The 22,614-nt window shown below is 45.1% G+C and overlaps 1 protein-coding gene across 3 annotated transcripts in view; it reads right to left on the bottom strand.

Moving 5' to 3' along the window:
* Positions 1–3,971: 3,971 nt before the first annotated feature.
* Positions 3,972–22,614, bottom strand: part of NABP1 (nucleic acid binding protein 1) — a 58,410-nt gene continuing 39,767 nt past the window's right edge. For all 3 annotated transcript variants that reach the window (XM_069615685.1, XM_069615686.1, XM_069615687.1), the window contains exon 6: positions 3,972–4,608. In XM_069615685.1, the coding sequence (XP_069471786.1) occupies positions 4,433–4,608 (176 nt within the window). In that variant the 3' untranslated portion in view covers positions 3,972–4,432. The remainder of the gene's footprint in view (positions 4,609–22,614) is intronic.

Below are 22,614 nucleotides of genomic sequence, written 5' to 3'. Positions count from 1 at the left end.
TTACACAATTGTCGCATTTCGTGCCAAACTGTAATGCATGTTTACAAACAGGTTTAATTTTACTGAAGGTGACCGGTGCCTCACCAGCTGAAGTCAAGGGGGATTTACTTTACAGCTAAAGTAAATCAGCAAATCATTATTTGGCCCTTAGTGGCCTGGACCATACAACTAGGGGAGGCATTAAAATGACATCACAGAGATTTAGAAAATTACCACCATAGAGGGCAACAACTGGCCTTGCTGGTGGCAGAGGATAATTGTGATTTGCCAGGGGGCTTTGGGACTCATGTGGAACTGCTTTATGGGAATGTGGTACTACATTTTCTTTTATATTTGTATTTTATGTGGGATTTATATAGCATCTTAAGCCAAAGTGCTGTACATAAGATCATATAAACAGTGCAATATAAATGGGAAATGCAAATAACATATTGCCCAAGACTGGTTGCAGGTGCATCTTTGCACCTATGGTCAAGTGCCCATAAACTCCAGCATTGCCAAACCAGTCCCCAACTTGTGGAACCCGAAGGCTCTTTCCAAAGCAATACAGACACCCAACAGTAATAGGACAGTGCCCCCAGTTATTGCATCTCAGAATGTGTATTCATCCACATGAGTATGGGTGATACTTAATGTCCAACTTATTTTACAAAACAGGGAAGGCAGAAAAAACCAACCAGTGGGCGTCTAATGAAAATGCAAGAATAGAGTGGCCATATCTGGTCAGGGCTTAGCAGAGGAGTTTATTCTTAGCAGAACATGATATAACCAAAACTAGGACAGCCTATGGGGGTCATGTATAGCAAAGGAAAAGATACACAGCAGCTGATGTTAACCTAGAAAAACAAACGGAATGAAGCGAGTTGGATGGTCGAATTAATCATGGTATTCAATTCTATGGCCACAGCTTTAACTATATAGAGCGGCCAAGTCCATGAGTAGGCTGGGCCAATGCAACAAAGCCACTGAGCTTAGGAAACGTTCCCCAGTGTCAAACAGGAGTCTGAGAGTTGCATGCATTTTAATAACTGAGCAGCAATCCACAGCTTGCTGTCAAGTGTTGGTCACAGTTTCCGATGTCCAAGACTTCCCAAAAGCAGAGGGCCACCACAAAGACATCATCCATCAATACTGGACTGAGATCCTCACTGAAGCCTCACGAGAGCCCCAGAATGGCCTGCTGAAATCGGTTGCAGTTCTCCAACTGGTAGTGCAAGCTTGTGTTCCTGCTTAGTTTATGGGACCGTCTGAGGAATTTGGGGCATCACTTACAGAATCCAACCTGGACTGTGGGCTAGCTGCAATTGGGACTGAGCCTATCAGATGTCTGGAGAGAAACAGGATCAACCAAATTTATAAAAAGTGCACCTGCAATGACCCATGATGCACGCATCAAATCAAACTGACTGATTGAACCAACACGGCTCACTCATGCCTGGTCAGGCGAACTGGCAAAAGAAGCTTTGCTGGGAAGGTGGCCTGGAAGTGCCAACGCTAAACGGAACAAGGCCGTCCATTCATCCTGTCAAAACTGATGCAAGATGTGAATTTTGTGCCAGTTACAAAGATGTATTAAATGACGTGCAGAACAAATTCAAGTGAGTTTGCACATGAAATTCAATTTTACTGGTCCACTTTTGTTCCCTACAACACAAGTTCTTGCTCCAAGTGCAAAAGATTGATCATTTAAATGACATACGTTCTATGCGTTAATTACAAGACTACACATGTACATCCGCCCTCTGCACTCCAAAAATGTCCTATGCTTCATTTCCCACGATGCCCTATGATTCATTACCCATGTCACTGCTCAAACACACCAAAATATGTGGCATGGCTATATAATCCTAGTAATCGTGTTTTTATGTTGGTGTTGCTGCTCGAAGGAGCCACTGACAAGCACTACACATGGAGAGGATGCTAGCCATTTCATTATATAACCCTGTTCTGTTATTAGGTTATAAAGATCAAGACATTCGTAGAATCACCTACACGATGGGAGATTACACATAATAGAGGTTTGTCAAGTCTCCTTTTGCTCCAATACCCTGTTCAGGTAGGGACACAGTAAAGGCTCCACTTAGGAGCCTAGTTAGATGTAGGTGCCTTAATCTAAGTGTGTTTATACTCATAAAAGAGGCTGTGGGTACTGAACGTATGTTCCATTTCGCATATACAAATGCAGTGTCACCCAACAGGACAGCACTGCAGCCATGATTATCAAGCACAGCAGCCTATGGGGTAAGCAGATATGAGAACATAAACCTGGGTGGCTGCATGGCCCTATTCAGAATTAACAAAAAATAGGCATGAAAACCAAGCATTAGGCTCACTCTTATGACAGAGCTCTGATTATCAGACAGTTAATGCTTGTGTAGTGCAACCTACCTAAATCAAAGATCATGTGGTCAGGAAAGGCAGACATGTACGCAGGAGGTGTGGCTCCACTAACAAAGTGCTCAAATGAGGTTCCATAAGGCAGTGAACTATTCAAATGTAACAATGCATCACAACAACGCATGTTAATCAGTGACTGTAAAGTTTTAGACCAGGCACGTGTACACAAGCATGCCTTTCCAGGCGCTTCCTTCGTAGCAACTACTGCAGGACCTGGGTGCGGGAACTTTCTGGTTTATGGCCATGCAGTTCAATTTAAACCACAATGCAATTATTCAAGAATTTGACAGCTTATGGTATGCCCTGCTCTGGGTTGGCCATTATCGGTAATGCCCTTTGTTTTACACATGTCCATGATAGTTCCTAAAGGGAGCCTTTTAATATGGGTGGTCCCAGGGACACCCATGGCTTAATACATTTCCCAAGGTCCTGTCAATGAGACCCAATTATCTGCAATGCAAGTTATACTAAACTACTTTTAAAAGCGGACATCTCTTGCTGTGCAGGGTTGGTCAGCACTAAGTGGGTACGCCCGATTTGCAGGATACAAATGGTTTACTATCGCTCATTTATGCCGTTTGCATATACAAATTGGTAGTTTATCAAGCAGATGTGATCCTAGCTATTGCAGGAGCAGAGCTAAGAGCATCTAATAAAAAGTACATAACCAATCAAGGTTAATCACACTGCTAGGAATGGAGTATCGATAGACTTACAACTTCCTAAATAGTTGTAGGATGTTTATAATGAAATGGTCACCACTGCAATGGCCCTGGTGGGGCCAAAAGGTGGGCAGACAGTTAACAAGAAGGGTTGACACAAGAAAGCACAAAATTGATGAGGAATTTATGGTAGTGATAACTTGTATGTTTGAGATGCTAGTAATAGGAAGTGGAAAGGCAGCAGCATTTGTGCAATGGTAGCCTTAATAGGTAATACTGTGTACCAGATATATTTACTAAATTAAGCTGCACTACCAATAGTTTAGGGAAATCGTGAGGGAGGGGGTATAAAAGGTCCAAGGCAAGATTTGAGACCTCAATATTGGGGAAAAGGTGGCGCAGACATTTTGAAAAGCAGATTTCTTACACTCTAAGCAGACTGTGTATTTACTACACACAAATGGTGCATTTTAACAACCTTGAAAAGTCTACAGGGCTAAGTCATTAATGCTGGTGTCATTAAACTACAGGTTGCGTAGCCACACGACTCATTCCAGATCCACACGCTTCAAAACCACAAAACTCTGAAAAGTTACACCCACACCACAAATACAAAGTCATTTACAGAAAACCTAGACCATTTTAATCACTTGCTGATATCTATAGAGCTACTCCAGAAGACCGGTTCTTTGATCAATCTCTGCTTCGCAGATCCAGGATCCCATCATAAAAGGCCACTGCTGAAGAGTGGGTCCATGGGGAACAGGTTATAGGCGAAAACCTCTCTGCAACTGCACTCTCCACATAAATATTTGCTCCCACATAATAGATATTTTGTTTCATCCACTTAAATGAGAGTTTATGCCGTGTAAAATGGAAACTGAACTCTACATAAAATGTGACCCTGAAATATTCAATAGTGCAAGTTTTATTCAAGGGCTCTTTGTTAATGAAAAGGATAGAAAAAATTAATTTAGCCAAAAATACACATTTTTTGAATAACTGAAATAAACATGTGGTCCAAAATATGTTCAAATAATAAAATAGTTTGTAACCTATTTGAGCCTCTATAACAACATCAACGATCAAAATTGGGCAGCTATTGTTTCCTGGCTAGTTCGCCTCAAGTTCTGTAGAATCAACTGTGCAACAAGGTTGGCTTTTCCCTAGTGGAAATGATGTACTTTTTCAGAAGAGATTTGGTCTCAAGTCACCATACAGTACAGTGTGAAGAAGAAAAAAAAAGCAAGCATACATGGCTCAAGTACTTGGCTCAGTTTTGAAAGAAAACCAGTTGGAATAAATCCTCCATTAAGTACCAAAAGTGCAGGAAGTCTTCAAGTAGGGTAAAGATGAAATGCAACAGGAGGGAGTCATCTTTTCCATGTTCTCCGAGGGTCCCTTCCATTAGTTAAAGTGGATGCAAAGGGCTGATTGTGCGTGGAAGATCCATTTATCACTCCACGTCCATTGACTCTACCACTCCCATAGGATGGAGTTGGAACATTGGAAGAGGGCGATCCACCAGGTCCAGCCTGTGATGCAGTCCCTGGAGAGAAAAACAATCCATGAATGTGGGGTAAAAGCCAATATGGTATCTTCAACGCTGCATGAAGGCAAATACTTAATTCATACAAGCAGTTAACAAAAAGGAAAAAATATTTACAGAACCTTTACAAACATTGTTCGACAGGGTATGGTAAATTACCATCAGCCACAGCCCTGATGTTGTAAACTAAAGCGCACTACGCTCTGACTCAGGTTGCCCTTTCCCAAAGGTTTCCATTCAAACAAGGCCTAAACAGATATTCCATGGAAATGTGCCTCCTTTGTATAACAGATTTTAGCTTGCAGTACTTCAAAAGTGGGAATGAGAAGACTGGCCACCAGGGGGCGCACGGATGAGCTGCTCCTCTGTGTGAGCTACACCTCGGAGGTCCTTGAAGAGGTTTGAGCCCCAGCTTCTGGACACCTCCATCCCCCCCCCGTCCATCAGAGAAAACTGAGCTGGTGCCGTATGAAGGGTTCCCCCCCACCGCCCTGTGCTGGGAAAAATTGAGCCAAAATCAGACCTCGGCGCATGCAGAAATTACTGTGCGATTGGGACGACGTCGAAAACTGTGGCCGCACGAAAGTGAAACTAATGACTGGCACACGCCATTTTGAATGTAACCGGCAGATTCCACCATCCGTCTGTGGTGCCCTATTGCTGCGCGCCAGGTGCCCAGTTACACTGACATCCACCACGCCACCCCGACAGAGGGGCAAGACGCCGGAGGACAAGGAGATGCGAGCAGTGGGCTGCCCAACCCTGTGTACCCAGGACCCGAACCGCTTTTCCCACATTGAGCGCTACAAAACTCCTCAACCCCTGTCGAGCAAGACGCTGCAACATCTGTACTGTGGTAGTCATCGGCGGGCTACCGTGTAGCCCAGCGGCACGGAAGGTCCATGGGACGACATCTCCCCCCCCCCCCCCCCCCCCCCAAGCCCAACTGTACCGTAGTGGCCCACGCAGCGCTGGTGATCGAGAGCCGGAGGCCCACCGAGACTCGGGATCGGCGAAGGAAGTGCCCAATGCCTTGGGAATATTGGCGCAACACTGCCGGAGCAACTGACAGCCTGGTCACAGTGCTTTGATCACACAGTGAGAAAACACTCCATGTCCCTGCTGGTTTTAGACACGGTCAGATGGACTTGAAACCAATCAACCCATAAGGACTACCATTAAACAGATGTAAAACCCTGCACAACCCAATAGGTGAGCTACTGTCTCGACATCTTTGTGAACCCCAACGTTGTGTGTTAGGAGCTGCATGCTGCAATCACAAGAAACATGCAAAGTACAGAGCTGATTCCCGGGCGCTCACCCACACGCAGGCTAGTGGACCGTGTTGTGCCTGCCCGGCGCCACCGCCGGCTATGCCGTTGGGTGTGCACAGCTATCTCGCAACCGCTGGAGGGGGGAGGGGAACAGCGCAATAGGAGCCACACCCGCCACGAGGAAATGCCGGTATAACGGCATTGGTATGGACACCAAAGCCTCAGCACCTTGGCAAGGGAACTACAGTGCATGCCCGCAGGGGGTGTTGGATAACCCAGCACACCACGACCACACCGCCATGGCCCACAACAGACCTCCAGAGGAATTAAGCATACTTCGGACAACCAGCTAACCCCCCCCCCCTCCCCAGTACACGCTGAGTGGAGAAACCCATTAATGCTGACAAGTCCCCCACACCCCTGTGCTCCCTTTTGCAAACCCATTATATAGCTCACACAGACTGAAATCCTGGAATCACTCTAGAAGCACCTGATCTTGAAGCGGCTACCCGCAAAAGGGAATAGACATTATACAGTGTTTTCAAAGTTGAAGAATACTAAGATGGACATGAATTGAGGTCATAGAGGTTGATTGGTAAAACTTCAAACTGAGACCACCTGCCTAAGGGAGGAGACAACTTCAATCTATGTGCTGCTGCTGGTCAGCCTGCCTACTCCCAAGGAACTAGAATAATCGGCACCTAAGGAGACCTCAATCGGCCTCGCTCCAGGCCACGGACTCGAGGGTTGGGCCCCTGCAGAGCCGCATGTGTGCCCTCCTCCGACTACGTGCACAGCCTGGCCGTGTCCTGTGTATGGGAGCAAGGGGTCCTCAGGCCCCCCCCCTCGCATCGTACGCTCCTCAGTACAAGGCTTGGACCGCATGCCTCCGGGAGTGGTATTGCCCCTTGCCCTTATGTAAAGTCAACCACGGTTGACTGCTACATAGATGGGACTACTGAGCAGAACACGGGGCATCCATCTTTTGTACCCCCTTTTGACTCCATCTTGGGTAAACAGGCCTCACTGCGATAGTACAGCAATGCTCAGCTCCCCTTTCCACCGCAGCAGCCAAGGACCGAGGACCGAGACACACACACAAGGCGTGCAGGCAGCTGGCTGGCCCCCACCCTTGCACTCCCCCTGCGAAGGAAGGCTCTGCGCTTCCATTCTCACGCTGAAGCTGAAGAAAGTTGCAACAATCAATATGCTACAGTTTTCTTCCTCTGAGATCACGGTTTGCCTGAAAACCGGCATGTGAACCAGGATGAGCTAAGCACTTTCTGCTCGATTCGTCCTCATAAATGTGCAAGCCACCCACCCCCATTAGAACCATTTATTGCCATCCTGACCCTGCACCCCCTGTAAGGTATTTCTTTCAAGTGCCAGACCCTCACCTGTGCTACGAAACCCACCCAACACACCCACTACTAACATTAAGCATTTTTATTATTATTATATATGCTTTTACTTGCACTAATGAATTTGAAACCTAGAAAAAGATGCGAAACATAGCCTGATTCTTTTACATGCACAATAAAGGTCAAGGCCTTCAATTAAAGCCACGAATGACCCAATTGTACTGACAATAATCATTGTGTGTAACTTATGTAGAAATGTGACAAGTAGCATAAAATGTTTTAAATAATTTGTCATTTAGTATGTAACAATACCAGCTTAGGTAGTGACCACAGTGACCGGACCCTGACCTGCATGGGGCACAACATGTTTGACGTCCGTCAGCTACTCAGCTAACCAGGAGGAAGAGATGCTACCCACACCTACATCACCACACCGTCTGGCCAATCGGGTCCATTTAGTATTTTTTGTTAGAGTTACTTTAACTAATATAAATGTTGGCACTGATGGAAATAACCCAAAAAAAACTCCCACATTTACTAGCTGGAGAAATAAACCATCCTTTGAACTCTTGCAGCCGGGTCTCAGTGCCTCATTCCCCGACAAGGGGTTTTGCCTGCTATTTTATTTTTTCTCTCACACGTAGTAAGACGGGGAAAGGCACCTACACCCGCCTCAACCACAGGTAATCCCCAGACTTCATTAGGACCCACATTCGATCACGACTGGGATACATCTGCACTGAGAACGCCCAGGCAACATAGGTAGGTGCTTCCCGTATCCTACAGACAATTTGGTCAAAGCTATCCCCCCCACTGCTCTGGGGGCATATCCATCACAAAAAGGTTGTGCATCCTTCTCGCTGGTTAGAGCTCCAAGAAAGGACACTATTATCTACCTTTGCACTACATGCCAAAGGGGACCACCCATCTTAGCACTTCAGATCCGCTGCTCATGGACATTAAGGAAAAATTAGCAATATATAAATTTCTCACCACTACACGACTCATCGCTCACCTAGTGTCATAACAATGGCGTCACCAGGATCCAAAGCAGCCGCAACCAAAGCGGACGTCGCCGACCTACTCACCGGGATGTGGAGCATGAGAGCCGACATTGGTGGTAAAATTGACCAAATCACTCCTAGATCAACAAAATAGAGGAGAGATTGGAGGAGGTTGAGCATAACCAGACATCCCTGAGCACCCTAGAAACCCAAATGGACGTACGGATCACTGAAATCGAGGGCAGGGAAGAGGAAATTAGCTTAAAAGGTCGATGACTCGGAAAATAGGGAGCGACGCAACATATGCATTTTCTGCATCCCAGAAAAGGAGGGCGAAACTGAGTTTGATCTAAAAAGAACCCTACATACAATATTGAAATTGCTATTCAACGACGACTCAGTGGATGAAGCAAAAATAAACCGCATACACAGGGCCGGCAGCAAGGTATGTGGTCTGAGAAAAGTGCTAGCCCGATTCCATAATTATGCAGGCAAAGCCAGAGTCCTGGAGAAGGCCGGACGCACACCGCAAATCACATTGGACACAGCAAATATCTCCATCTACCAAGATTTGTCCTCCCTCACGCTGGAAATGAGGAGAAAATGTCTACCACTCACCAAAATGCTCAAAGAAAAAGACATACGGTACCGTTGGGGGGATACTCCTTTTCACTCGCCTTCGAGTGGGAAGGGACTGCTATACAGCTACAGATGTCCTTCTCAGAAGACTTACTGAGTGTCCACGAGGCGGAAGCACCCCCGAATGGAAGAAGGATTTCCCCATCTTGATGCTCCAATGGTTTTGCGCAGTGCACCCGATGACAGGAGCTGGGTTTGATGGAGACTCATGCCAATGGCAAATGAATAGCGACCAAGCAACAGCGAATGAGGGAATGACTGGCATACTGGAGGTACTGCACAGGGGGTGGGTGGGGACAGACTCCCCCTCCGCGTTGCTCCAACAGTTTCGCACAAAGTACCCGATGACGGGACTAGGGTAAGGTCGCGATTGCATGCTGGAAGCCAATGTACTTTAATCGGCCATCAGAAAACAAGGGGGAGATTGGAATGCTAGAGGCCGCATGAGGGGAAGGGGGGTCGGGGGGGGGGACAAAAAGGTGCAAGGTTAACTCAGACACAATGACTGTCTTCATGATGTTGTGATGGGAGCCTGGAGCGGGGCTTCCGCAAACAGATAGGGACTAAAACGCAGTTCGGATCGATATGATTCTGTTAAGACGCAAGGGGGGGGGTGGTTGGGGGCTCATTGCTAGTTAGATTTTAATATGGTTGGGACCCTTCGATGTACAGTTCCCGCTGGTGGTCCGAGAACGACTGGATGACAATAACCCGGCCGGATCGGATGCCATGTGATGTGGGGTGAGGGGAGCGTGGGGGAGGGGACAAATTGGGGTTGATGGGTAGGTGGTAGGTGGGGAGGGAGGGAAAGAAGGGGTGTAATTTGGGAAAAGTTGACTGTAGAGCATAAAGTTCAAACAATGGCCCTCTTAGGGTCATTCGCGACCCGACTCGCTGGCGGATTCAGGAGCAGGGGCACTAAAGCAGGTACACTTGTCATGCACATACACACCTAAGGGTAACAAGGTCTGCTACACTATTATGCATATGCACACTTAATGTGAAAGGCCTGAACTCGCCCACCTAATGATCTATGGTAGCTAGAGAATTCATAAGATCTGTTGATATTTTGTTTCTACAGGAAACGCGATAGAGGGGTGACGAGAGGGTGATCCCGAGTGGCAATATAGGACATACCTTCTGGAGGTCTGGCATCTCTAAAAAGGCAGGTGTGGGGGTCCCGACTAGAAAGGGCCTTCGTATCGTATGACGATCCTGAAATCCTGGGCCGACACAGAGGGAAGAGCTGTGCTCGTGATGGGGACTATTCAGGATACAGTTATCACCCTTGCCACGGTCTACGCGCCCACCCAGGGACAAAAGAGATTTCTCCACACAATGACTGAGAAATTGTTTAATATGTCACAAAGTCACATAGCCCTCAGAGGTGATTTCAACACATGGATGCATAGTGCCATATATAGGCAAACTATAAATTATGCACAGCACCCACCTCAGACACAGGAGGGGCTGAAATTAAAGTGACCCTTGCCCTGTACGGCCTCACCGATAGCTGCCGTCCCCTACACCCATCAGACAAAGGTTTCACTTTCCACTCCGTCCCCCATGATACTCTCACAAGAATCAACTAAATATTCCTCTCAGAGGGCGTGCTGAGAGTACTCCGAACCGCGAATATACACCCCATTGCATGATTGGATCATGACATGGCCATGTTTGACATGGACTGGTATGGCCTCGTGCCTCGTAACTAAAGTGGAGATGCAATGAATCGCTATGGTCCGACATGGTCTTCAGGGAGGATTTTGAGAATGAAATCAAACAGTTCTTTATTAACAAAGATACGGGTGAAGTTGCAAAGGTGTCTGTATGGGAAGCTGCCAAGGCTACTTGGAGGGGAATCCTCATCAGAGAGGGTGCCCGGAAGAAGAGGGAACAACCTATTAGAGAAACATCAGGGGGAAATTAGACACAGCGGAGAAGCTAGCACAGTCATCTCCCCAAATAAACTTAAAACACCTCGCTGAGGCCAAAGAGCTCAGGGAGGAACTGAAAGCTCTAGATATAGGTAAAGTGACTCAGACTCTGCAATATTTGAAACAAAAATACTATGAAAGAGGAGACCAGGCAGACGCCCTCTTGGTAGCCCGGCTCTGGGCGCAGAGGGCAGAGAGATGGGTAGACACAATAGAGAACTGATGGCACCCTCATAGCCCCAACTGAATCCTCCCCAGAAGGAATACAAGAGGAGTTTGCCTCCTTCTACGAAGACTTATACACCAGGGACCCACCTCCCCCCCCCAGCTCCCCGGTGAGCATAGAAGCTTATCTTAAAGAGGCGGGTCTCCCTGCACTGTCCCACACTGAAGCGGAAGCCCGTGATTCACCTGTCACAGGGGAGGAAGTTCTAGATGCCATCAAACGTCTCAAGGCAGGGAAGGCCCCAGGGGAGGACGGCTTCACACCGTATTTCTTTAAAACGTTCTCCACGCTCCTTACCCCCTTTCTGGTAACCCTGTTCAATGATGTTTGAGACGGGCCGAGCACCCCTGTCCTTTGCACAGGCCCTTCTAAAGGTCATCCCAAAAGGAAAGTAGGGACCCGAAACAATACGCATCATACCGCCCCATATCGCTCCTCAATATAGATGCTAAAGTAGAAGAGAGAATCACTGCGGCTCAATTGGAAACACTTACCAAGATTAATACACTCAGACCAGGTTGGCTTTGTGATGTGGAGACAAGGAGCAGACACGATGAGAAAAACACTACACCTTATATATGAAGCACAGGGGAGGAGGGAGCACCCGACTCGCCTGTCATTAGACGCCGAGAAGGCATTTGACATGGTGGCCTGGGATTTCTTGGAAAAGGTTTTAGTCTTGATAGGCTTGGGACCGAGGCTACGTCGTGCCATTAAGGCAATATACTCATCTCCAAAGAACTCTATGGCAGTGAATGGTGGCTACTCTACTCTAGATGGTTTACATTGGAGAGGGACAAGGCAGGGCTGTCCTCTGTCTGCAATACTATTTGTCCTGTCCCTTGACCCACTGGCACAGAAATTGAGGCTCAATAAAAAAGGGTGGAGGGAATTAAGAGTAGGGGAGCAAGAATACAAACTGGGCCTATACGCTGATATTCTCCTACACATAGTGAGTTCCATCCCGGCTGCGACAGAAATAATTGAAGAATATGGTCAAATGGCGGGTCTCAAGATCAATACAGGGAAATCGGTCCTCCTCCCGATCGATAAGAGCAGGGATTCTGAGGTGGAGCAATTTGCACCCCTAGGGATGAAGGTCAGCCTTACTATGCTGCGATACATAGGCATCAATGTTACCCGAGAACTGGGCGATCTATACAAAGCTAACTTTCCCCCGTTTTCTCGCACTATACAAAGGGAAATTGATAGATGGTCTAGGCTCACCATCTGCTGGATTGGCCACCATCAAGATGGTAATCCTGTCAAAGAAGCTCCATTTATTCCAGATGCTCCCCATTCGATTGCCCAAAGAATACTTCATTACCTCCAAGAAAACCCTCCTTAACTTCCTATGGCAAAACAAGAAGCCCAGAGTTCCCAGAACTTTGCTCCATCTCTGAAAAGACAATGGAGAGGTGGGCCTCCCAGAATTAGAGCTGTATTATAGGGCGGCCCAACTGCCAGTGCTAGTTCCACACATCAGACAGCAGGTAGACCTGCAGTGGGTAGGCTTAGCTAATTATCACCTTCGCCCATTCACCGTAGGAGAATGGCTCTGGGAGCCTGGACCCCAATTGCTAAATAGAATTAAGGACCACCCTATCCTCTGAACCATATGGGCAGTGCGGAAACCAAATAAAGGGATCACGACCTGGCCCTCCCCTTTAGGACATCTGTGGGTACCAGGGATTCAGGACGCCATCCCAGACCCAGGGAGTTTCCAATCATGATACGAGGCAGGGCTCGAAAGGGCTGGGCAACTATGGAGAAATAAGACCCTCATCACCATCCAAGAGCTCGAGCAAGCTCTGTGTATAGGTCGCACTCGGTGTTCCAATACTTTTGACCTGAGAGGCCTGGAAAGAGGAGTTACAGAGGGACCTCACCCCGTTTGAAAAAATCCTTGACACCTGCACAGGCTCCAAGGGGCTTATAAGTGCGATGTACACGGCACTAGTGGAGGTTGACACGACTCCCTCAGTCATTCTGAAGAACAAATGGGAAGTAGATCTGGGAAGGCATCTTTCCCCAAAGATGTGGCTACAGATATGTATGAGAACTGCGAAAACATCCATCTCTTGTCAGTATAAATTGCATGGTGTTATACTATTGTATAGATGGCAGTATGACCCGCTCAGATTGGCCAGGATGTAAGCCCACACTGCTGGCGGGGTTGTGGCCAGAAGGCAGACTACTGGCATATGTGGTGGGATTGTAAGGCGGTCCAAACATACTGGGATAAAGTGCTCAGTCGGATTAAAGAGCTAGATGGGGAGGAGAGGGAGAAACAGCCGCTTAGGATCTTATTTGGTTTGGTTGAGATGGAACAGATGGTAGTTAAGGTACCTAAAATGATACACAGACTCTTGCTGGCACCAAGGGCCTGTCTCATGACAGTTGGAAAAGGGCAAGACTACCTACTAAACCTGAATGTATCAGCGTCTCCCGAAACCTATTCAGAATGGACAAATTGAACGCTGCCCTCCACGGAGACCGTACCTCCATCGATAACAAGTGGTCTGAATTTCTGGCCAAATATCACGTGAAGGAATGTGTGCGCGATACGGTAAAGTGTAATAGATAATCTGATCTGCTGAAATTTGCCTGCAAAGAGTTATGATGTACTGTTATGTGCCACTGTTTAATCTAATGGTTAAGCCAAAGAACTTTATCGCCAGATATTGGGATGCTTTGACTTCACCTACAGTGATATGGAAAGGGGTGGGAATCTAGGGATATTAGTTATTAGAAGTGATAATGTAACATGTCTTTCATATGGCTGACACTGGGTTTTATGGTCTCAGCCTTCTCATACTTCATGTCTAGTTTCACAAATATGTTTGTATTGAAAATTGAAACATCCCTTTGAAAAACCAATTTTAATTTGAAAAAAAAAAGTGGGAATGAGTGACCATGTTCACTCTCAGTTGAGGAGCTCCCACATGTAAGTATATTTTGAAAAGCCTGGTGTTTACCAAGAGTAATCCAGCTTGATTGTAGACAGTCTCGAGTGGGAACCAATCCATAGAACAGCAGGGTTCAGTGGAGGGGCTCCCACATTTTTGTATATTGAGAAGAATACCAGGTAAAAGGCATTTTCAAATACTGTTGCATGACCAAATACGAAAATCTGCAAGATGTGAAAATGTGCAAGATGCAATTGTCAGAGTGGGCAAAATATTCAAGGCACTTCTCCATACAAAATATAAACATGGATATGTCGCAAACTTCCTGTCACTCAAGCAACAGTTTCTGCTGGTTGTACTTGACCTCAGAGGCAGATTTTGATTTAAGCATTTATATAGTGCTTACCGCGAGGGACCAGAAAAGAAAAAAGAATAGAATATCTGCATCTAGTCTACAAAGTGAAACAGGAAAGGAATGGACAATGGTGAAGTCAATACACATTGAAAGAGATAGGTTCTGTTATTTCCGGATGACAGCCAGAGAGTCCACTTGTTGCAGCTCCATGGGTAGCTAGTTCCATAATCTGGGAACCATGATTGAAAATATCTATCACAGAAGGTAACAGCGAGAACCTGGCAATTTCAGCATGAGCTGCTTAAAGATCTAGCAGAAGGGCAAACCTTCACATTAAGGTAGACCGTCCCAAACCATGGACACAAAAACTAGGAAACAGATTGAACTTCATTGCCCATCATTAGGTCACCATGTTATTTTCAAGCTCTGCGGGCATAGTGGTAATGTGCAGTCTCTTCAAAAGTCCAAAGATCAGACCAACTGCAGCATTCTGAGCAGGTTCTCAAAAAATGCCTAGATAAAGCAACTTTGCACAATGAAGTTCAGAATAAAGACACCCACTATCCATACATGCGCTTCTTTCTACACAGTACCTTTTCACTTAATTTAACTGAAGTGTGAGTGAAAGATCTGGATCCCAAAACAAAGATATTTTCAACCTTGGTGGAAAACAAAGTGGGTGAACAGTAAAGAACAAGAGGGGGGAATATACGGAGGGCATCAGCGATCACATGTTTGAGGTACAACCAGTATCACCTTGGTTATAGCAGGATTAGTGAAGCTGAAGTGCCTTCTTGGTTATCCCGTCACATATTATTAAACATTCCTCCAGCTGGTCCCAATTATTGGCTGGTCCAGATCCTTGAACATGGAATTGACTATCAGCATAAGAATTAAACTGGAGAACAAAGTTGTGCAGAATGTTCCACGGGGAACAGATGAAAGATGTGGGAGAGACTGGCCCTGTGGAAGTCCACAGGTTACAGCAGCCCAATGATAAAATGTATCCAAATTAACTTGAACTGCTCAAGAAAGAAAGCTCTTGAACCAATTCAAAGATTGGTCGGACAACCCACTTAAAAACTTCCAGGTGAGCAATACCAGGGTCTCTGGTAGCAAGGGGTTCCCAAAGGTCACACATGAATAAAGGGGAGGTATGACCCTGTCCTGTCATCCCGTGCTCTGGCCATACCATGAGATGGACGAAAACCAGATTGATAAGGTTTCAAGATCCGTTGTTGCTCAAATGTTTTTAGTTCAGCCATCAATTTTTCTATTTGGGCAATCCAAGCAGAGCCCATAATTGGGTGGCAATTACCCAGTACTGTGGGGTGGAAGGTTGCTTTGTTTTTTTTAATAAGGGGAAATCAGGGCCTCTGAAGTGGGTAAAAAAGGCCCCTTGCTGGAAAGAGCTTGTCCATATGAGTAATAGCCTTCATTATAACAGGGGCAAGATGCAAGGCTGTGATGGCGGGAACGATAGCTAACATAAATTGAGTTGGCGGAATCTTGACTCTTCAAAGACGTCTTGAAACCTAAAACCTGGGGTGGCTAACTGAGTTCAGTCCTCCATTTCATACAAATCAGGTTTTGGATTCCCTTGGATGGTGTTTTGAATATTTTCTATTTTTCCACAAAGCAGCTCAAAATCATTAGCCAGTTGTAATGAGGGAGGCTTTTTGAGGCATACTCCTTGGGTAGAGTAGGGATTTGACAAAAGCAAAAAGCTCCTTGGCTTGAGTCAATGATACGGTTATTGAAAAGAAATATGAAAATAAGTGTTTGGCAAATCGAATACTTTTTTTATAACGATCATCTTCCTGGGATTGAAATAGTAATTTGGCATCCCTCAAACGTAGCCACCCATCTCATTTTACAAGATTTTCTTCAGAATGCTTAGTTCTGGAGAGAACCAATAATTAGTTATTTCCTTAGTTGAATTAACCATAGGAGCATATGCATTTACTACAGTACAAAAATCAGAGGGGCAATGATCGAGAAATCGGTCACACTGGGTATTTGAATGACGAGTAAGCAAGTTTACACTGCTCCTGAGGAATGCTCCGACGCTTCGGAGCGTTTTAAGACAATATGTGCCTTCTCCAATTATATTGAGGAACTAGTTTAACTGTTGTCACTCCAGAACACTGGCTTGGCAGTAGTTAGGCTCAGAGTAAGCCGTCACAAGATTATCAGGTTCAGACAGCTCTTACTGCAATGTGAGGCAGATCTAGTGAGCAGCACGAGAGTGCTGAAATACTAAAATCAGATAATGTAACCTATTGCAGTCACATTCATGCCAATTTTAAGATCTCCAATCAAAACAAATGTATTATTCAACTGAAGGGCTAAAGATCAATAACCGTTAGAATGTATAATGTATTCATGCGTTTGCCCTTTCTGTAATCAGCCAAGTAAAAAAAAATGTACTGCCACCTCAGTTTTCTCTTCTGCAGGGACTCTCGTTTTCTTAGTCGAAGGGCTCCTTCAAAATGATTTCAGAGTGACCCTTGTGGCGTGACATTTCATTGTGATGCATTTTTTCTTAATATTTGTTAATTTGTCTTTATGAAATTTGTATGTATTTTCATTGTTTTTAATGTTTTAACTTCATGGACATTTTTGATATTCCAAAATAAAATGAAGCCATCAAAGATGCATGATGCCACCCTTATGTTCCGCATTGATAGTCTGGGAACAAAGTTTGGAGCCTTATTTCAAAATGCTACTCTTGCATCATTTCAGTAATGACTGCCAACAGACGGTACAATTTGTTGAAGGGAACTGTGAAAGAATGTAATACTTGCAGGTTAAAACACTGAGAACAATGGGGATAGGACCGAACTATTTGGGAATTATACAGGCTACCTACCAGAATCGCCAGGCTAAAGTTAAAGTGAACGGGAGACTGAACAGTCCACTCTCGATAAGAAGAGGAATGAAGCAGGGGTGTCCGCTCTCCCCACTTCTTTTCACTCTGGTGATGGAACCCTTTGCGGATCAGATAAGGGAGATTGAGGAGTCAGGTGGGCGAGGGCGCACCATAAAATCAGCTTATTTGCCGATGATGTGGTCCGATGGTCACCGAGCCGGAGAAGTCACTGCCAGCAATAATGGAGGCGATAAGGGCCTTGTCTGCAGTGTCTGGCTTTAAGGTGAATTTGGGGAAGAGATCCTAATCTATGTGTAGGGGAGAGGGGGAAAAAAAAAAAAAAAAGTCAGCTAGAAAACAGTAACCCGTTTAGGTGGGCATCAGGTCCATTCAGATATCTGGGGGTGAATTTGACAACTTCCATTAAACAAACAGTGGAGGTAAACTAAGTGTAGCCGATGTTAAAATGAATGTGCTCCCCCGGCTCCTACACCTCTTTCAGGCGATCCCTCTGGCCATACCAGGGAGACTGATAAGAGGGCGTCCAGAAATGCATCATGGGATTTATTTGGGGAGGGGAAAAGCAGAGGATAGGGAGGAAGCTATTATTCAGGAACAAGGCCCAGGAAGGAGTGGGATGCACTAATATAATGAAATATTACAAGGGGGTGCAACTAAGAGGAATGGCAGAATGGAGGAGGGGAAAAGGTGGATCGGCCAAGGGGGCTACTAGGAAATCAGATTACAAGCAATACCCTGAGGATTTTGGAACGCTTGAATAAGAGGTTTAACTTGTCTCCATGGCCGTCACAGCAGACACCCATTTTCGGCAACCCTGCCTTCCCGCCAAGAAAGTAATACAATAAGATCACATGGTGGGTGGAAGGAGGGATAAGAGATCAGCTTTTTTCTGCGATTTCCTGGGCCTATAGGAAAGGGACCAATTTGCATATGACCAACTACGCCACTGGACGGGAACAAATGCAATAATGGAGGGGCCACAAGGGAATATACAGACTGGGAAAAGGCTAATGTCCTCCTCAGAGAATAATAGGGGACCGATATCAGCGATAGAGGGGGCGTGAGGGGGAGGAGCTACTGAGGGACAAAGGGGAAAGTCAGAGGAAATTATCTTACTGACAAGGAGTGGGATAAAGCACTAAAGGGCTGGTACACCTCGGTACAACACTGAACTACAATACAAGCTGTTGGCCCTACACCCCAGAAAGACTTCACAGAATGTACTCCTCAATACCAGCAGTGTGCTGGAGAGGGTGAGGGGCAGTGGGAACGATAGAACCCATCTGGCACGGATGCCCGCATCTTAAACACTTCTGGCAGGAGGTGGTGATTGAAATAACGGGGGTGCATATGGAACTAGATGAGTGGTGGTGCTCCTACACCGTAGGGGCAACAAATCAAGGGCGGTGGGAGAGGAGGGGTGGGGGGAGGCGGGGGGGAGTGCGGTAAAGTTCTGGGCAAATCTAATGATGGCTACAAAGAGGTGTACAGCCAAAGAATGGAAACAGAAGGAGCCGCCATGCAATATGGGACACGGTACATGTGGAAAGAATGACGGCAACAATACGTGGTACATTGAGGAAATGTAGTCACCCTTCATAACCTATGTAATGAAGGAGATTACACACCTTTACATCCCAAAGAGACGGAGGGCGCTTGGGATATTGGAAGAAGAGGACCGAATCGCAACCAACAGGATTTAAGAGGCTGTCTGTAGGAACTGGTCGAGGGGTAGGGGGCAGGGGGGCTGGGGGGTTGTTGCAGTTTAAATAGTACAGGTTGATTAGAAATGTGCTATGCAAATGGGAATGCAACGTTAATGATACATGTAAACAATGTTGAGCGAAAAAAGATTGGTTAAAATAATAAGTACCAACTGCTGGCATAGGCAACTTTCCGCCAAGGCTTCAGTTACCTTTTCATGTATTAAGTATGCAATTTCCGTAGTAGTAGTAACAACTTGTTATAAATTACTGAATTATTGACCACTCTCTTCCATTCTTTAATATAGTCTCCAGTGTTCTGAACAATTGCTCTGCCTTTATCAGCACTTCTAATGACAGGATCTGCAATAGCATGTTTTTTAGGCAGGCTATATCCTTTTTATTAAGATTGTACCATATTTTTGGATGCTCCTGCTCTAGTTTTAGATCTTGTAGTAATTTCTCCAAAAAAAAAAAAAAGATTCCTTTTTCAAGCTTGTGGAGCTTCTATGTTTTCATAGCGACCTTTCCAAAACATTTTTACCTCCACCCCCTTTCCCCTCCCCCAGTCTAATTTTCCTCATGAAATTTTGAAACAACCAATGTCTGCTGATCCTTGTGACCCTCCTCTGGTCTATCCATTCATCTGTTGGGATCCTGTGCTAAAGCATTCCTGTACCTACGTCTCATCCATCGTGACCCTCGTCCCCTGTTGGGCGGACCTAGATAGTCAATGGATTGTTCTGATCGCTGTTCGGATCTTTCCTCATTCTCTGGATTGGAACCATCTTCGCTTGAACTGTATGGTGTGTTGGTAAACCTCACCCTTCTATGATTTTTACATGATGTCTATGTTCTCATTATATTCTCTCAACCCTTTACTATATACATGAATGCTGTCATGAGTGAAATTCATCAGGTCTTTTAATTCCATCATTGGTTGTCGGTTTTAAACTCTTCCACCTCTCTAGCTTTGTTGCATCTATCGCAATCGCCTTTATTTCTTCAACTACATTGTGTAGTCATCACTATATGCAAGGCATTGGTCTGCCACCATCTTGGCTTATATATATATATGCACGATAGGAGCATAGTACCCTCAGGAATCTAAGCGAACTCCCAATTTTCATGTGCTATGAAGATAAAAACAAGCAACGCGAATCAAGAGAAAGTCGCAATACCCCAAAAACGCCTCCATTACACCCTTGGCGACTATGTGTAGGTTCATTTTAGATACATGTAGACATGTTTGGAGTTCTGGTAATTCCAAATACATACTCCTCATGCAACATTCATTTGTGCTCCAAGAATCCAACGTCCCAGATAATAGTTCCTGTGCAGATATAAATTGTATCCCACAGAACATTAGTTCCGCTCTCTGTAGAAGGTCTGCAATTGTCGCATAGATACAGAAACATGTTAGATACATGTAAAGTGTTGCATAGTATGGATGAGTTTTGCATAAAAATAGAAAAAGTTTTTTATGCGAGTCACATGGTTATTGGTTTCATTTCATGATATATGGATGAATAGGTGTGTGTTCTTTGCCAATGTTTTGCACTAGATGTTGACTTTTTACAAATGTCATAGCTAGTTGAGGTTACTGAATTGACGATGTAATGTGTGTATTGAATTGGTGTACATATGAATAAATAGGTTTGTACATACAGGGTTACGATAGAACCATGCATTGCTCCTGAAGATGGATACACATTGAAATACAAAAAACATTCTCTTCCCAACATGAGATATTTGATGTGCTTATCTTTAATTTTGGCTTGGGTCATTCTCCTAAACAGATCATGGGTTCCTTCGCCCTAAGGCTAAAAAGGACAATACTTCATTAAATGGTTGAATGAAAAAAAAACCTGTGATAACTTTATGGAAGAAAAAAAACCTGAATGCCTTCACAGTAGCACAAAAACAAATATGCATCATGATTGCTAAACCAAACTTTGGGGAAGGGTCTACCTCAATTTAATATTCACAGGTTATATGGGCAAGCCTTGCATGAATCCTTCACACGTCCGAGACAAATCAAGACGTGTAATGCTCCTTTTCAGAGACATCTTCACTTCAGTGTGGCCACAAAAAAAAAAATACAAAAAAAAATATATCAGATTTCATCTGAGACTGGGAAGGCAAAGCCAAAGTTCCAATGGCTACTCTACAGATGTGGACTAAAGGAGCTAATTTACCTAGGGTAAAAGATGGGACATGCCCCTCCATGAAGCATATTCACAGAAGATGATCTTGTGGCAACACATGGCACCAGCAATTGGGCGACCAGAGTAACTAGCGTGTACACACTGCAGCATTGCAGACCCTGGCAACTGGGACAGGACCCATATTCTATAGTCAGATTGTTATCGGAGGTGGTTAATCTCTGCTAATGTAGTAGCAAAGCGCTTGTACAGGAGGCGCCACACATGCCAATAGACCACCATGTATGCAAGCAGCAGAAAAGGTTCTGCTGCAGAACCTCAACTGAACCAGAATGATCGTAATAGCCACTAAGCAGGTAAATGATACAACAAATGAATATAATTGCTGTTGTTGGGAGAGCTTACATGATCCATTCTCGTCAATGGATAACGCAAGACTAACAAGCCTGTCAATTCCAGTGCTACTATTGTGTAGGGTTTGCGGCCCGAGGCAATCTGCCTTAATCAGAGTATTAGTGGAAGGCAAAAGTGTAAAAATAAGGATAGTATAGACGCCCTTGTAAGAAGTACTCAAGGGGCAAAATGTGGCAGTAAATAGTGGTGGCTTATGGCTCCCTTTGGATGTCACATGCGTAAACTCATGGCAATTCAATACATTGAACACCAGAGCAGCAGGGGGCTGGGATCTCTAGTCCGACCTACAGAAAGGCCATTCATAAAACACAGAATAGCTGAGGTGTGAGCAAACAAGTACCGCATTTAAGCCTAGTTAAGACAAAATATGCCAAGAGAAGGAATATCAGGGCAGTAACCCAATTGGTGGTCACTATGTGGGCCTACCCTTCAACACGAGAGAGAAATGCAACAGGAAAGTGGCAGAGAAATAAAATGTGCCTTCAGCATGCATTTTGAAAAAGGCATCCATTTATTGTTTGGAAATGTCGGAAGCATCATTAGGTGCAGATCACTCAGGTTTCATGAAAAGAGTTTGGCAAATAAATAATGCAAGAATGTAAAATTGCAGATGCAAAAATTAAGATGACTAGCTTCCAAGAGAGCCAATATTTGTACTGTGTGTGGAGGCAAAATCCAACTGGGTAGGGTTGGGAGCCTGAAACTAGGATTTGTCCATTTGCGCAAGCCAATAAATCTGGATTAAAATGGAGAAATTATTTTAAAGTCAAGTGGAAAATATATGAATCAACAATCTAAGACTAAAGATATATAAAACTGATACTGCTACATTGTAATCTGCAGTGACATAATCAAGCCCGTAGAGATGAACATTGGTTAAAGACTGAGGCAAACATAGGACTTCGAAAGGGTGCAATACCAACAGAACACACAACAGATTATATCATGCTATTCTGCTGTGGTCCCATTCTCTGATCCTGATCACAGTCCTCTGTTAAAGTCACCTGGCCCAAAAATGTTCCCGGACATCCAACTCTCGTACTGAAGAATAGATCATATCTTAAAACACTTTCCAATGCATTAGGCACTCAAGTTCCCCAGATGGTGGGGTTCCATGCCATACTGG

This window comes from Ambystoma mexicanum, chromosome 9 (genome assembly GCF_040938575.1).
Source record: "Ambystoma mexicanum isolate Mex_15411 chromosome 9, UKY_AmexF1_1, whole genome shotgun sequence".
Lineage (NCBI taxonomy): Eukaryota > Metazoa > Chordata > Amphibia > Caudata > Ambystomatidae > Ambystoma > Ambystoma mexicanum.
Note: the sequence above shows the minus strand (reverse complement) of the source record. Positions and strands in the feature narration are given on the sequence as shown.